Raw genomic sequence first — 17,882 nt, 5'->3', positions numbered from 1 at the left:
GTGGAAAAAAATTACTGCCGCCAGTCGACAGACGTTTCATCTCGCCGCGAGGCGACGCGCAGACGATTCGGGATGATTCGTTTCCTGCGGAGGAAATACTTGCTCTCGCGCTCTGCCGTGAAATACGCGGCGTCGAAATCGATGGAAACGTCGCGCGCACCCGTATTAAAGCGGAGCTTTTCTCGCAAAAGCGGCGGTTCCACGATCCCGAACCGTGAATTTGCTGATCCTGGCTGAGCTTTAACGCTCGTGCTCTGTTTGGGTCGATCGCGAAACCAGACCTCCCGACTTTAATTGGAATTTTTCTTGATGAAATGTACCGAATTAATTTCACCTAAAAGCACAGCCTCGCTTCAATTTGGAATTTTTCTTACCGAATTACACAAATTTATTTCACCAAACAGCAGAGATTCGCGTTTATTCGGAATTTTTCGTCCTGAGAAGTATACAAATTTATTTTACCCGACAGCAGACCTTTGCTTCTAATTGTAATTCTTCCGAAAAATCTGTTTTGTCATCTCATACGATTGCAAATTGCATGGAGACTCGCTAACCACCATCACGATTTTCCCGATTTTTACAGAGTTGACAAAGGCAAAGTTAATGTTTTATAAATGAAAATTCGATTTAGAGAAACGATTATAATATATCGTAAAATGTCCTCCGTTGCAGTCATCGGTCCGTGAGTAAATCTCCGTCGATTCAACAATTATTTCAATAAAATAACTCCGACAAAAAAAGAGAAAAATTGCTCGGCCATTGCACACGATGGAATTTCATGTCCTCGATGTTCCTGTTTTAATTGAAACCCGACTAGAAAAGATTAGAGAACCGATTATAGAGAATAAAGTGCCGGCGACAGGAAATCCCATATTACTTTCCCGATGTGAAATTATTCCATGCTCCATCCTGCGAAAGAAAACCATTCCCATATTTATAATGGAATTCCAGTTTTACGATAATAGTACCAGTAATTGAAAAGTCACAATTAGAAAACGAAGTGTGTCGCGTAAAATAATTTCGATACTGCGTCGATCAGGAAATCGCGAATTTATTGTTCGAAATTACAGTAATTACAAAAAATTATTTGAACACCGACCTTACGATTCTCCTGAGAAATTGTTCATATTTAAACTGTTATAATTTCGAAAAAAGATTGAAGCCTCTACTACTAAAATAGTTGTGCACTATTTGGCGAGTGTCAGTTGCACGATACACCAGGAAACTGAAAACACGATTTCTCGCGGATAATACTGAAAATTAAATCGCCCCTAGGAACGTTGAAAAATTTCGCAATCTTACCCGAAGATTGAAGCTTCCTCTTTCCAACGACTGCTTAAAAATTGATAAACGATTTTTTTTTTTATTATAAACCCCTTACATTTCTCCAAAGTTGGTGGTACACCTTTTATTCAAAGCTTGATAAAATGACTAAAAAAAAAATCATTTATAAATTTTTAAGGATTCGTTGTAAATAGGAGACTTCAATCTTCGAAGATTCAGTTACGATAAAAATGTTTCAATGTCTCTACACGCGTTTCAATTTGCAGTACAGTGAATTCGCGATATATGTCATCAACACGGGTCTTCATGTCGTTTATTCTCCAGGATTCGCCTATTCTTTGATCCGCGCCGAACGTAGAAAAGGACGGCGATGCTCGCTGCCGGGGAGTGTATATACATTCGTCCTATATTTTATTAGTCAAAGTCACAGCGGCAAATGCCGTAGACGAGATCCTAACTATTCTTTGTATTATGTTACACTCCTCGGCGACCGAGGTCTCCCAAGTTTCTTGGCCCCTGACGGGGTATACTCCGCGGTAGCAGGGCTAATTACGCGACATTTATCATCCAGAACTCGGCGACATATATCGCGAATTCACTGTATTGCGTCAACTGAAAGCATTTCGAGAATAAAATTGTACGAATGGATCATGAAAGGCTCCTCCCAAATAAATCCGTGCTTATCGGAAACTGTGCTCGAATACTCTTCGGAGCCACTGTGTTCCAAGTTCCGAATAAACATTATAAACTTCGCCCGATGGAATTCCTGTGGCGCAATCGTCCTAATAGTCGGCCGATACGTTCCGTGTGTTTTCTGTAACGACGGCGATAACGAAATAACGGCAGTAAAGAACACAGGGTATAATTTACGCCGTCGTGCCGCGATCCACCTCGGTTTTACGATCGTTCTCGCCTATCCTCCACGGTCGTCGCGGTTAATCTCACGATCAAGTGGACACGCATATCGAACGCGATTAACATTCACGTTACACAAGGAGTCTGGCCGGCTAGAACTGCCTCTGCTCTCTCTCTCTCTCTCTCTCTCTCTCTCTCTCTCTCTCTCTCTCTCTCTCTCTCTCTCTCGCGCGCGCGCGCGCGCGCACTTTCTCTCTTTGTGCTACCCTCCCGAACCCGTTTTTATTTTTCTCTCCCTCTCGCGGTTGAAACGCGTGCGCGGACGCCTCGGTTTCACGCTCTCGAGCCGATCAGAGGCAATTTCCTGTCCGATTCATTATTCGTGGACACGGCCGGGGCCTCGCTAAATAATAAACGTCGATGGACCGCCATTGGTCACGTTCGTCGCCGATGATCGCGGTATTAAATCGACCCGGGAAGTCTCGTCACTCGTTTCAAGCCTTGAAGACAAACTTCGCTTCGTTCAGTCGACACTTTACCTACCGGATGAATTTCTCGCTGAAATTGCATACCATTATTTTATGGTTTTTAAAGTCAAGGGAGAAGTTGACACAAATGTTTCAATTATACCGGGATCACTCTAAAATTCTGTACACATTTTCTCGGATACCTTCAGGTAATTTCAGGCTACCTAAACCAAATGTTGTGAAGTAGTTAAGGAAATATTTGCAATTATTTTACAGTACGGTAGCGGAAAGATAGTGTACAGAAATTTTGTTGGAGTCGCGAGAGATCCCAGTACAGTGAATTCTCGATATATGTCAACAACACGGGTCTTGCCAGCGTCATGTATCACCTAGAAGACATACCCGAGCCGTGTTATACCCATGGCCCCTCACGGGGTATACCCCGCGGTAGTGGGTATAATTTCGCGACGTTTATCATCCAGGCCTTGGCGACATATGTAGAGAATTCTAGATCCCTTTCTCTTCACTTTAAATGCGTTGTTCTCCTCTGCGGTGTAAACGGTGAGATTTCATTTTGGCCGTTCCAATAACACGATCAAGCTTCAAATATTCAACTTCCTGACCATTCGCAACTAGTTATGCAACTATGTCGGACAAACTTAAACAAGATTCTGTTTGTAGAGAAACTATAAGTCTGCCAATTTATATTTTTGAAGATAGATGCTAAAATTGATTTCGTGTAACAAGAAGTTTCTCTATCGTTACACGAAGAAATAAGAGATTTGATCGTGCGTTACTGCATAAAATCAGCAAGTCCAGCGATCGTGGATCGCGAATAGATCGTTCGAACGTGAACGCGACCCTTGACATCGATTTATCGCCAGTCCAATACACGCATCCTCGCTGGAAACGTATATCTTTCTCCTCTTCCAACCAGCATCTTGCGAAGAATCCTTGAGGCAGCCGCGCTCATTTTTCATCGTTCTCCTCTTTTCCTTTCGTTCGAATCGAACCGGGACACCGAGAATTTTTCGTGTCTTCGGCAGGCGCTCTAATTATATAAAATCTAGTTACACGGGTAATTTTGTACTTTGACCGAAGCTTGCAAAGTTCGGTGGATCCCTGATTGGTTTCCTGCGGTTTGACGTACGGCGGGCACGGTTCGTTTGAATTTTCCCACGAATTTTGAAAACAACAAGTTTCGAGAAATCATAACGAGACACAGAGAAAAACCAATCTATTCCCGATGACAACAATCCACGGTCCTCGGGAATACATCGAGAAAAGATACTTACGTTCGAACGAACAGAAGGAACTGAAACAAATGGGCGTAAAAACGAAACGAATCACACGGTCTCTTCTTTCTAAACATATTTATTGTAATCGTATTGGCAAGTTGGATGGCTTACATGCTAAGAATGGCAAAAAAAAAAAGAAGAAAAAACCGTAAAGAACATAAGTAGTAACGTAGTACGTGCGAGGATAGGGAAAATGAGGATGGGTCGAGGATTGCGAGGAAAGGTCGGAAGAAAGTGCAGGAGAGAAAGGAGAAAGGATGAATGTAGGGGAGAGGGGTGGACAGTAGATAAATAGACTATATGATATTTACAAATAAAAAGGCGGGAACGAGAAAGAGCGGTGAGAATCGTGGAAACATGAGAGGGGAGGGCGGGGGGGGGGGGATTAGGGGTAAGTCAAACATACTGGCTCGTTCACGTACACGGCAAGACACGAAGTCTGCCTCTGTCTCGTTGGCGTGGAGCAAGTGGAGGGAACAACAAAACAGAGAATGTCTATCGTAAAAAGTCCTCTTCTTCGATCTCGGGGATACAATTTTTATACAAAACTCGCGCGACTAAACGAAACAAAAAGAAAGAAAGAAAGAAAGAAGTAAAGAAAGAAACGGGCACGGGTGTCGTCTCTGATTCCCTGCCAGGAGACAGACGTTCATCCTTCCAACGTTCGGTCTAGCGAAGCTAATCCTTAATGAAAACGATAATGATAATATAATAACATTAATCTTAAGTTGACGATAATAAAAAATAAGAGAGAGAGAGAGAGAGAGAGAGAGAGAAAGAGAGATAAACGTAACGTAACAATATTCGAAGCACCTTAACGGATAAGTTTCTAGCTGTAAAATCAAAGAACGAGGTGCGCCGGTGTCTCGGATGACGGGCCCGATGATTTCGGTCGCTTCGAAAATATTTGAGATCGCAATTTCGCGTCCGTGACGGATTTTCCCCCGCTTTCCGACCAGTTTTTTTCCCCCGGTTTTTCCGCCTCGTTTGCGCCGGTTTCCCGTTTCCGTTCGGTCGGCTCTCGTCCGTTGGGATCAATAAAACGCGAACCACCACGCAAAATTGCAATCGACGGGAAAATGGCGCTGATACACCCGAACGGAATCAATCATAAATCGAGAGCGATCTTCCGAGGGGAATTAGCCGTTGGATCGTCTTCGAGTCGACGAAAAGATCGGCGACGATCGCGGGTTCCGAGACAGACAATTTTTCAATGTTTCGAGTGAGACATTTTCGAATCTCCCGCGTCTCCCACCGCCGCGGCAAATTCAAACGAGTGAGACAATTATTCCCACAATTTAGTCGCAATAGCCGCGCCGTACGTCGAGATTGCACGCTCATCAGTTTCGCCGCGCGACTGTGTTCCTCTAATCCGACGTGAGTTACAAAATAAGTTAGGTGTTATGGTTTCTATCACTAGAAAGACTCTCTATATATAATATATATGTAATATTATATATATATATATACGTACGAGCCTAAGCTTACGACGCGTCCCTGATTATGTTCTCTGTAAAATATCACGTGGATAGGTATATTTTATAGTTTTTCTCTTTTTTTTTCTCACTTTCTAATAATATATATATATGTGTAATATATATATATATATGTAATATTGTAGGAGGCCATTCGAACTCGATTTTTCTTTCGCGCACACAGACACGCACGTGTTAAAATCGCAAACATCCGGACACACGCATTCTCTCTTTTTTTTTTTTTGAATAATCGTCTCCCTTCTATTTTCTTTTTTTCCTCGCACACAACACGTTCTCGCCCTTCCTCTCGCTCTCGATGCAGCAGTAAAATCACTAACCGGTATACAATATCGACGAGTCAACGCGTAAAAACGACTGTAAGTACAACGTATTGCATTGTGATTTTGGAATTCAGCACTGTCGATCGCGGAACGGCCGAGCTTGGCGCGCTCTTGGCAGTGAATCGGGTTTTACGCTTTGTCCACGAACGGAAATGCAACGCGAACACGTACGCACGTCCACATAAATAATCATCTATCGTTTAAGTGAGGTAGCTCCATTGTATTCTGTCCGGGAAGTCGAGCCAACCCTCTTCGACCTGGCCTGCTCGAAATTTGACACAACTATGGTGGTTTCGTACACCTTATACAGTTCCATCATGGATTTTGCTGAAAAGCATCCTTACGAATCCAAACGCTTCCCTGAACCAGAGAATGATTTGAGGGCTTCACTTTATACTATTCACAGTATAGTTCCATCGTGGATATTTGCTGACTCTAAAAATTTGCTGGGAAGTATCGTTACGAATCCAAACACTTCCCTGAACTAGAGTTTGATTTCCACGTTTATATTACTTATATTATGGTTCCATGTTTAATTTGTCCGAGGTCAAAGGTTTAATAATTGTTTGTATATTATAATACCATGATAAATTTTGCCAAGATTAAAAACTGAGTGCAAAGCATTTATCCGAATTAAACACTTCACTAACCCAAAGGTTCAATAAATTTGGTGGAACTTAAAAAATATTCTGAAAAGCATTGTTCTGGTTTAGTATTTATATTGTGATTCCATGATACATTTTTACAAGGTTAAAAACTTGATTGAAAATTATTTATCTGAATTGAACACTTGGCTGACCGAGAGGTTGGTGAAATAAATTTTGCTGGAGTGAAAAATTGGCCGAAGAACGCCTTTTTGAGTCGAAAGGCTTGATTTTGAAGTTCGTGGGTTTCAGGAAAATTGATTTGGAGTTCGATCTTCTTTTTCAGGCGCGTTACGTTGGTGGTCTGTGCGCGAATTTCGAGCGGTATAATGAATTTTTGAGAAATCGGTCGAAGACAAAGAGTTTCGGCTCCACCTCCGGACGCCATCGATTGTTTTTCATCGCACGGTCGTCCTTCTTCCTTTCATCTTCCGCACCTTTTTATTTTATTGTGTTCCGCGCCAGCTCGTCCGTTCCGCGCAAGGAGGCAGACTCTTATACCTATAATCCGTGGAAGCTATATTACCTCGCGCTCTGACTATGTGTAAATATTGTGTATACATAATTATATATAATATATATCCCGCTACAGAGACGTGGTTTTGGGCCGATCGCGCGGCCGAACATCGTAAAATAACATATGCTTTAGGTAATATGAGCGTGAGTATAGCGCGAGAAGAAGACTGATATTTAATAACATGGAGGTAGCTGTGGTGATTTTTCACAATTATTTCTCTTTTTATCCCCGTTTTGTATCTACGGCCGCGGCGGGTCGCGTGCGACTTGTTACAGATGTTCGAACAATTCGTTCTAAAAATACGCGACTGATCGAATTAAAATTGTTTATTCATCATTCTGAACTATAAAGAATTTCTGTTAAAAATAATTGAACAGCTCCGATAAACAATCACCGAGAAATATAAAATCAGGGTAGCAGAGGCTGCAACTTACGGTCCCGGTTACCTCGCCTCTAAATATTTGTCCTATTGCGACTATGCTAACGGTGCATCGCACTTTCTTGATACAGTATGATTCGATCTGCACGTCAAGGAATTTGAACCGCGCCCCAATATGAATTTCTAAAATGATTATAGTTCTTGTTATAAAATGAAGGAAACCTGTAACAAGTCTCACGGGGGGAACCGGTCGCGGCCACGGTGTGCACACGCCTCGCCACAATGCAGTGTAAAATCTCGTAACAAACAAGAAACAAACAAACAAACGAAACAAAACAGAATCAGACGTCGATGCGCCCGGTATATAACGCAAGAATCACACCTGTCGTAGTAAATAGTAGCGGTAGTAGTTTCTATAAGTATAGTATCACGGCCTGGCTGCTTCAGATTTCCTGAGTTTGTTATTACATTTACATAATGCGTTATTAAATCGTGTCTGGTCACCGGCGACCCGAGAATGCCAGCTCGCTGCTATCGGCGGCGATCCGCTCGCGTATTCCCGTCTCGAAACTCCATTTAAAACGAAATCGTCCTGCTCGGGCTCAATTAACGAAACTTCCGGGCGAGCCTCGATTGGCGGAACAACTGCCAACTGGTAACTCTGTTAGGCGAAAAATCGCCCGGACTACAGGCTGGCTCAGTCGAATTGAAACACCCAATCGTTCCCTTCGTCATTACAATCAAAACTGAATCTACTGAAAAAAAAGTAAATGAATTTCCTTAATTTCCTATTGACACGTTCCCCACCGCCGTCACGTCACAATCCAGCAGTTTACTTAAGCATAGTAAAATTTTATAATAAATATTTTATTTTATTTCATATTTTACTCGATACAATATTCACAGAATTCATAATTTCTCAGAAGAGCTGCGTTGCTTTCGACGGAACATTTTTGGACGAATGTCGGCAGTGAACGTGTTAATCTGTGTCAAGATTGAAACCAAATAACAGTAGACAATGACAACAGATAATTCGCGAATAAAATAGCAAAAGCTACGGATTTAGGACCACGGAATTTATATTCCATAAAAATGCAAGGAGTTCGAGGCTGGCCAGCCAGCCCGTAGACGTGCCAGTTTATCAAGATCGCCGCAAAACTTCAGATAAACGGAGCTGCAGCCATAAACGGGACGACGAAAGTGTTTTAGCGGTCGAGTGTCCTGGTTCAAGGATAACGCATCGCAGAGCGTCTCTGCTGTTTTCTACAGGGAGTTTCATCGTGAGAGATCCTTCGAGGGGCAGTCTTTTTCGCGGGTACCACGACAGCATTCAGTTTCTTCGTTTTCCTCGGGGAGAATCTCACCAGGTCCGTTCTTTCGTTTTCTTTTTTATTTCCGCGGCGTAGCGAAGTCGAGACTATTCACCCCCTCGAACCGGGGTGCTGATTTGCATTCTCCCCAAGGACACGGAGAGAAAGACAGAGATGGAGAAAGGAAAAACAGAGAGAAAGAGGGAACACGATATAGCGACGACGCCGTGCCCGGGTCTCCTCGCAGACAATTCGTGAAAGGCTTACCGCGTTTACGGCGTCGTTAATCCGCTTTTATAATCACCGTAAACCGTGCTCGCCACGGTTCGGGCCTTTACGAGCCTGAGGGGCACACCCGTTTATTATTGTCGGCACTGAACGCTGCGTTCCTTGCCGAGAGCGCTCTGCTATGCGTTATCCGCTCCATCGTTTCCCCGAGGAGTCGACTACTTTCGACGGTTTTGATACCTTTCGATCCCGAACACTCTGGACATTTTTCTCTCTCGAATTTTTCTAATCCCCCTACGATACTTCTGAAAATTCTTTTTGACTCGTACGCTGGAATACGATTGATGGTTATCCATTTTAATTGGAAGAAACAGTCTTTTCTAACAGATAAAAGATGAATGATTTTTTCTTTTTTTTTTTTTTTTTTTTGATGGATCAAATATATTTCTTTTTTCCATGAACCAAGATCACGTACCGGCAAGATAAATTCGAATGCGAAGGAAAATATGGTACTTTTAATGAAAGGCTGTTTGACAAAAGTTGAGAACGAATCATTGTTTAATGGAAGACAGACACTTCTATTTTAAATGTATCCTGTACTCGACTACTGATGTAGAACATTTTTACTCGGCACAAAAATCTGCAATCTATTTATAAGGAAGATGATAGAACAAAGAAAAATTTATATTCTATACAAGAATGTAGAACCGAATATAGAAAAATTCAAGCACCGTTCAATGGAGGAGTCAATACTTATGAACAAGCGATACGCATGAAACTAAAATATAGATGAAAGATAACCGAATGAATGGACGTAAAAAAAATTGGTGATCTTTCGTGAAAACGTTTCTAAGGAATTAACATAATCGTCGCTAAGGTTTCTTAGCAGTTCCACCTCCAGTTCAACGAGGGACACGAAATCCCTTCTATACGGACAAAGTAGTTAAAAAAATATAATTCTAAACAATAATATGAACTGCAACAGAACACAATTGCAACCGAGAAAAGTCTTTAAAAATTTGGATCAACGAGAAACCAAAAATTATGACAAAAATTCAGATGACCAAGCATGTCCGAGAATGTCTAGAGTTTCGAGGATCGATGGATCGCGATTTTCGCGCCGGGATCGCCGCGGCCGCCGTTTCCTCGCACGATCGTCTCTCTAACAACTATTGCAATACTGTAGTTGGTGGTATTTATTCCAAGTGACTATTGCGAACTATGTTCAACGGACTATTACTTTAATCTGGGGATAGACCCTGCGGGGGTTGGCGGGGTCGCAGTCGCTGGGGGGGAGGTCGTGTAAAAATACTTTACATGTATATATGTACAATCGGTATATACATATATATGCTTCTGTCTGTATACATACATATATATATATAATAGCTATGTTATAAATACTGTCGTAGAAAACTATGATCTGAGGTTAGGGGAGTAAAGGGCTTCGAGGAGAGGACGAATATTCAGTGGTTCTGCGACCCGGCCATCTCCCGAAAAAAAACTATAGCTCTCTTAACCTGTGTACGTGTGTGTGTGTCTCCATCTTCGACGAGTCTGTAGAACCAGTGTTGTGTGTCTAGAACCATTTTCTCCAATGTGAGCGTGTGTGTATACAACGTGTATGTCAATCGTATCACGCGACAATCGACTGTCGCTCCTATTTGTAGTTTCGGAAAAGAACACGAAACAAAAAAAAACGTCATAAGAAGATGATGATGAAGAAGAAGAAGAAAAAGAAGAAAGTCAGATCGACGGGATTTACAACTCGTCGAGTTTCAACACGATCGTCATGGGGGTTTTTCAACGTGGGGGCAGACAGTTCCTGTGCACTCTGCTTTCCATTCGAAATAAGAAACTCGAGACAGAGAAAACAGAAACGGAAGGAAAAGCTTGCGGGGACAGTGGTCAGCAACCGATCACACGAAATGGCACAAGAACAAACGATTGTTCGGACACGGTTCGAAAATCGTGTTTTGTTTCCCCCGATTTTCCCGTTCTATCCAGCTTCCCTCCGGAAGTGTTTCTCTTTTTCTCTTCGCTTTCCCTTTTCAGATTCTCCTCGTCGGTGAACAACATCGCGGATCAATTTGTACTCCGTGTGTGTGTGTGTGTTGTCGTGTGTTCGTGTGTTCGTGTCTGATTTTTGTTCACTGTTCCTCCGTTAGATTTCCCCTAAATCTTCTTCGTGTTTTCCGGACGTAACCGCGTCTGATAAAACGTATAGAGAGCTTCAAGGCAAGAAGTGGTTCCTTTGTACCGATTAGACCTGGACTCGCGTCTCGATCGAACATTCGCGAAGCTAGATCACCGCCGAGCCGTGGATCCGTCCGCGAGAGATCAACAAGCATTTTAAAAAACTCGCGCGCGAACGAACTCGAATCTCCGATACAAACGATCCTGATCGTCGCGCGTCTCGTATACAAGTGTTCCGATCGTATACAGTGCCTTCGTATATGTACAATATATAAAGTTTAAAAAACCGGAACCCACCCCCGCCGGTACCTGACCAATGTGCACACGCGTCCCGGAACAACCCTAACTGGCTCTCTCTCTCTCTCTGCTATTTATTGTCTCGTGAAGAACTGTCGATTTGCTAAAACCTAACGCCACCCAATGTATCCATTTTCCGAAAAAAACTACGCGGAGGGGGTGAGTCGTCGCTAAAACTCCCCGACTGCGGGATCCACGCTCGGCCATTTTTGATTTCTCGGACTCTAACATGTCTCTCGTGATCTACGATTTTACTCCGTATCTTTTCTTTTTTTTTTCTATTCGTTTGGACGTATCTCTCGTCGCGTGCACGCGATATGGAGTTCGCTCGACAGAGTCGCCGAGACTTCGCTCGATAAAATGCTCTTACTGTCTAGTTTCGAGGGGGTAGGGGGCCTGTTAGTATACTTCGAGTATTGTGTAGAGTCCTACTTACTCTAGGCGATAAATCTAAAACCTGAAACTCGTAGCTTTTTTTTTTTTTAAGTCGCCAACCGCAAACGTTTCATCAACTTTCTCCCATTGTCTACGCATTCGCTCGTTGTCACGCTGCCATCACGCACACAAAAACGAACATTTTTCTTCGCCAAAAAGGGTCAAAAGGAAGAAAACAGAGGAAAGAACGAAACAGACGAGTCCCTTTCGATGAACCGCTATGGTATTGCTAAGAACCTGTTCCTTTCCTCGTCACTAGGCGTAACTAACGTGTTCATAATATATATATGTATTCTCCGTATGTGTGTGTGTATATATATATACATATCGATTTGTATACGTGTATAGGCTACGAAGGTATTCCGCGGAAATCAAAGTAGCTCGTGTATGTATCATTAGTAGGAACCGTGTTTCGAAGACACACCCTTCGGGCTAGGATCGAGAGGATCGAGATCTACAATCTCGATCGACATGCGTTCGTGGCAAGACCAACCACGCTCTCGACTTTCTACCAGAAAAAAATACAGAGGAGCAAAGGAAATTACAAAGAGCAGACAATTTATAAATAAATTCAGAGATCGTTGACTCAAGCCAATGACAACTTTGATGATCGCTGGATGTTCAGGATCGAGAGAAACGACAACCTAAAGCTGCTCGTCGCGTTCTCCGTCTGTTCTCCCCCAGTTGCGGATCATCGATTTTTTCAAATCGTTTCGAAGATCTCCAGTTTGGGTTGTTCGAATGTCAAAATACACGAGCAACTAATCGTCTAATGCGTAATTCCGTGGTTGAAGGGTCTCGAGGGGCGATGGTGATACGTCGATGTCGATAAACTTAAGTACTAGAACGTCATGGCAAGCCCTGGGACAATTCGAGCTCGATCAATCGAGAGCTTCGAGCTGAAGAACGAAAAAGGAGGAGCGTGAGATGACGAGAGGAACGATATCGGACCGTCAGCCATCGCTTCGGATCGATGAAGGCTCCGGGAGCCAATCGTGATCAGATTTCTCGATCTCCGGGCCGATCAAGCACCGGTGCGAGCAACAGTTAAGACTCCCTTCAAGAAATTCGCTTGATCCTACTGTGCACTCAGTCATTCCTCCACCTGAACGATGGTTGAACAACGATTTGCTTTTGATAATCAATCTTCGCTCGACAATGTTAACATGGACTAAACACAAATTAAATAGGCTAGGTATGTGTCCAGGCAAATCAGTATTGGTTAAAGTATAAATTTCATTAGAGATCAAACACATTTTCATGACTGTCAAGTTGAGAGTGATAAAATTCTATCCTACACGATGGATTAAATAATCATAATTGTTTCGACTACAACTAGAAAACATGTAATTTACTTTCAGAAAGACAGTAGTCACGTCAGAGACACGTGTTCCATCTCAAGTGATCAATTCGCCAGTCCATCGGCTCTTAAATTATAATGTAAAACAAAAATTTGTACAGTTAAAAAAAAAAAAGATATTATTCGTAGTAATATCTGAAGGGAATCAATTAGTTTTCTTGGCAATTTTGATGTCGAAACAAAATTTCTAGAGCGAGAAATGAAATGAATGAGTAGTATGATCGATGCGTTGGAGACTTCAACGCCTGATAAGCGAGCACTTTCGAGCGTCATATTAAAAAAAAATCGATTTCTCGCTGCTTGTATCGACAATATTCATCGTTTCCATCGCACATGTGGTTATCCGGCCACTTATGTTACTGTTATTTTGCATAAAATAATTGATCGCTCGCCGAACTTCTCGAAGAGAACCTCTTCGTTGCTGAACACTATTATCTCTGTTCAGACTACATCTTCTATCCCTACGATAAAACGAGACAATTAACAATCGTAATAAGGGACGATTACTAATCACGTGCAACCCTTAATCGTCGAGACCTTCGCGCACGCGATTCCACGCGTGTCGAAACTAGTTTCGCATAATCGTGTCTGTGTGTGTGTCTCTGTGTGTCCCTCGAGAATGTAATAGTATAATGGTACGTGGTGTGGTGTCGTCTCGATGCACGCGTCTTCTAGAAGAATCAAACGAACAAACACGAAGGGGCACGCTACCCTAAAACGCTATATGTATCCTCTCTACTCGTTAATGCGTGCGTACGCGACACGTCCTGTCCGCCTGCGCGTACGTCTCTCGTGGTACACTAACTTCTCTATAAATCTAGACAATATATTTTCTTCCTCAACATTCATATATAATAATAATAATAATATAATATAATAATAATAATAATATCTTCTCGGGGCGTCGCGTGTCCGCGACGGGCACCGTTCTTTAAACCTTTAGAAAATAAAAAGAATCAAACAGTTGCCTTGGGCGTCACCTGGCTTCCCAACGTTCCCTGGTGCTCTTCAAGATTAATCCTCAAACACCATGAAAGAACCACGGGAACAATCGTTCGTCCAGCGGATGCGCAACCTCTCTGTCCTCGTCGTCGTCGTCTTCATTTTTTTCTTCTTCTTCTTCTTATTCTTCTTCTTCGTCCATGAGATTCGTCTTGGTCTGTCCTATCACTTATCGTTTATCGTGTTCACTGAGGTAGACAGATGGAATTTATGAAACGGGGTAAGGGTTAAAAAGTATATGTGTGTGTGTGTGTTGGTGTGTGTGCGTGCGTGTGTGTGTGTGTGTGTGTGTGTGTGTGTGTGTGCGCGTGTATACAAGGTCCGACGTGGCCAACGAAGCTCTAGTCGCCCGCACAACGAAAGTAGGGACTCGTCGATCGCAAAACCAACCGAGAAATCGGCGAGCTTCGTGTGGTCCTTGTCATCGTCTTCTTCTTCTTTCTTCTTTGGAAAACTGTATCTCTCGCAACAAAAGAAAACAGGAGTCTCTACTGAGGTAGTGGATGGATTTAAACTGTGAACGAGGCCCTGCGAGGTCCACTCAGGCCCGGACAGGTGCCTCCACTTCCTAATCGGGTCGCGAACAGGTCTTATTCAGCCTTCACGATCTCCGGCTCCTCGTTCTCGCTGAAGTCGTCTTCTTCGCCGCCAGACGACTCGCCTTCGTCCATGAGCCTGTCCTGGAGAGCATCGTGTCGATCCTCGTGCACGACGCCGAGCCCTCTGCCTTCGTCTCTGCCGATCATATGATAATCCTCGATCCCGCGACCTCCTAACTTGTCCATAGCGTTCATATGCGCCATCTTGGCAGCATGAGCGGCCGCGACTGCTGCGGCATGCTCCGGGCTGAGCCCCATCGTCGCCAGGCTCGAATTCTCAGCGATGAACTGCAGGTAGGTGTCCAAGATCGCTGATCCCGTCGCGCTGGTGTTATGGTGGCTCGGATGAAGGTGTCCAGGAGGATGAAGCGGCGCCGTGTTAGGCTCCCGGCTGCCGTGCATGGTGTCCATCGACTTGGCTGCTATTGCCGTCGCTGTGGAGTTCTTGGTGCTGCCGCTGCTGTTGCTGCCGCTGACTTTGGTGATCACAGTGTTGTTGTTAGGCGTCGGGGAGCCGTACCTTAGGCTCAGAGGCAACGTCAGGTCCTCGGGATCGTCCCCGCCGCAGATGCTGCTGCCTGCTTCCGACGGGGCTCCTCGAGGGATCTCGAGCCTCATGTCCCCTCTCCTGGGCCCCGTGGGACTCGCTCGGGCCCTCAGCTCGGCGGGACTCACCTTGACGCCTGCCTTGGCCAGCAGACGAGACGCCAGCTCGGGATCGAACGGGCTCGGCATCGGCAAAACCGGCAGGTCCTTGGTGCTGATCCCGCGATGCTGTCGAGACATGTGCGAGTGCAACGAGTTCCGCGACTTCGCCACCGTGCCGCACAACACGCAACGATATCCCGGACAGATCGTGTGCTTGTCCTCCAGGTGGGTGCGCAACGTGTGCGCCGATCGATAGATCTTCCCGCATTTCGGGCAGGGCCGTGGGTCGGTCGCGCGGACCCGCGTCATGTCCAAACCGCGCCGGGCGACTGAAAAAGAAGATAAACAAAAGAATGATGAGGGACCGTGCTCTCCTGATATCCGCGGGAGTTAGGCGAACGGCAAAATAAAGAAACAGTAAAGGGTCGGAACGTTTGGTCGTCGTGAGCGAGAGCCTCTTCACTTTGTCCTGCTTCGACAAATGACGCTTCTTTGACCACTTTCGACTGGTGCAATGCCGACTTTCTACTTCGACGTGCTAGTTATGTGTGTTTTATCGAGTGCCGTTAAGCTTGTATAACCAAAAGAATGACGACGAAGTAATAGAATCAGCATTATATTTTCCAGTAATTGGCCAACGTTCATTTCTCGATCGTGAAAAGGATCTAAGTAAGCTACGTCTACATTTATTATCGCGCCTCGTTGCTATTTCTCGCGATTATCGTCGAGCTGGTAATGAGGTTCGGTTCAGGATCCATTTTTAATTTAATTTAATCTCTGTACTGCTAGCAATGCCTGACTAGCAACTCCTCACAGATACTTTGTCCAGCAAACCGCTTAACAAGTCACGATACGTGGTAACATCTAGATCTTATTGTAAATGGTCCAGGAAGTCTGATAAAACGTGGTGTGGTAACAAACGTGGATGTAGCTGTTCAGGGTCCTAGCATCTATTTTAGATTGAGACTGTGGGAACACATTGGGTTTCGAAAACTGCAAATAAAAATTGCTGAATATAAGTGATAGAAATGAATTGTTCGTGGTTAAATTAAAGGAGAACGTTTTCTTGGGTGGCTGGAGAAATCATAATTAATCCATGGTTTGGGCAGACGAGCAAAACACGAGCTTCTCTGAATACCTTTTATTGTACAAAGCATTACTTAAATAGTATATACTTTATTTCGTGTGTCGTATGTATAGTCCTTACTTTACGCTAGTGTCTGCTAAAATAGTGCGTATGATGCTCTATACATTGTCCGTGGCACGAGCTGTCAATCGTGAAAGCGATCTCGCAAGTGTAACCCTTAACGGTGTGGAAACTAGCATCGAAGAAAATAGAAGACAGTCGTTTCGAAGATTCGCTCTCTGTTCTAGATCGTTCGCGATCGAAGGGGACTAGTGTAACGCGCGTTTTGTTCGTCGAACCACTCGCGCGACCAACAACTCGCCCACAAGAATATATATATATATATATTTTTATATATATATTTGTATATTTTTTTCGTAATCATTCGCAGCGTATCTCTAGTAACTATCGTACACGTGTGTCGAAAAACTTAACCTGCCTGGGGGAATTCTTCACCTAGGGAATACTGACGAAACACAAGACTGTAGAAAAATAAGGCTAGGCGTTGTTCGGGTCGACCGATCGATCCACGCTCGCTCGCGCGATCGCAGCTGCGCTTCGAAAATCATTATAGCAATCCTCCTTCGACCGTGCAAGTGAAAATAGTATCCAATCAAACGATCTTCTGTCAATTACTAACATAAAACCACTTTCAATCTTTTTGCAATTACTAGTCAAGATTAACTCCCGCGATGACGATGGCTCTGGCAATCTTGTTGAGCAACCGATTCTATTCGGACTCGAAGCATTGTCACTAGTTCAGCTGTCTATAATTAAAAAGTTCCATTTCTACTGGTTATTGAATCCCTGGAGCTAGCTCTGTCAATAGTAAAAATAATTGCGTTTAACCTATTTCGATACTTAGCTACTGTTTAGCGAGTTTCGGATTTTTGTAGTATTAAACGACAGAATCTTTTAACGTTAGACCGTACTGATCGTTTTTAGATGCCGTTCAGCAATACGTATGAATTTTTGATAAAGGAAACGTCAAAATTGAGCCTACCATACGTACGAATCTTTGGACAAAGGCGAAATCAAAATTAAGTATGCTATCATCGATTAACACTCGGACAGTAGGCCAAAAACGTAGGCTGATATAGTTACACCCCAAAGACTGCTAGCTTCGAGACTTTGCAAAGTTTCTACGCGACGAGATAGCTTAAAAAAATATGCAAAAGAATACTCATAATGATCAAACTCGTCCCACAAGGATCAAACATTGTCGTCAAAGAAATACAAAATAAAAAGCGATTCGGCTCGAATACATTCTTCAGTCATGTCCATTAAAAGCACCGATTTTTCTAAAAAATTCGGGTCTGGAAAGACCCACGGATCGCCGGGAGGCAGCCAAACACTAAAATCAGCCCTCGAAAGTCTTCGAGAATTTCCGAAGCGCAGCAGCGCGTCCCCTATTGCGTTTC

General features: G+C 43.7%; 1 protein-coding gene across 3 annotated transcripts in view; it reads right to left on the bottom strand.

Moving 5' to 3' along the window:
- Nucleotides 1-11,554: 11,554 nt before the first annotated feature.
- Nucleotides 11,555-17,882, bottom strand: part of LOC143354156 (protein abrupt) — a 94,128-nt gene continuing 87,800 nt past the window's right edge. For all 3 annotated transcript variants that reach the window (XM_076787981.1, XM_076787986.1, XM_076788004.1), the window contains one exon: nucleotides 11,555-15,664. In XM_076787981.1, coding sequence (XP_076644096.1) covers nucleotides 14,679-15,664 — 986 coding nt within the window. In that variant the 3' untranslated portion in view covers nucleotides 11,555-14,678. The remainder of the gene's footprint in view (nucleotides 15,665-17,882) is intronic.

The sequence above is a fragment of the Halictus rubicundus genome, chromosome 1 (assembly GCF_050948215.1).
Source record: "Halictus rubicundus isolate RS-2024b chromosome 1, iyHalRubi1_principal, whole genome shotgun sequence".
Taxonomy (NCBI): domain Eukaryota; kingdom Metazoa; phylum Arthropoda; class Insecta; order Hymenoptera; family Halictidae; genus Halictus; species Halictus rubicundus.
This window is presented reverse-complemented; position numbering and strand designations above follow the sequence as displayed.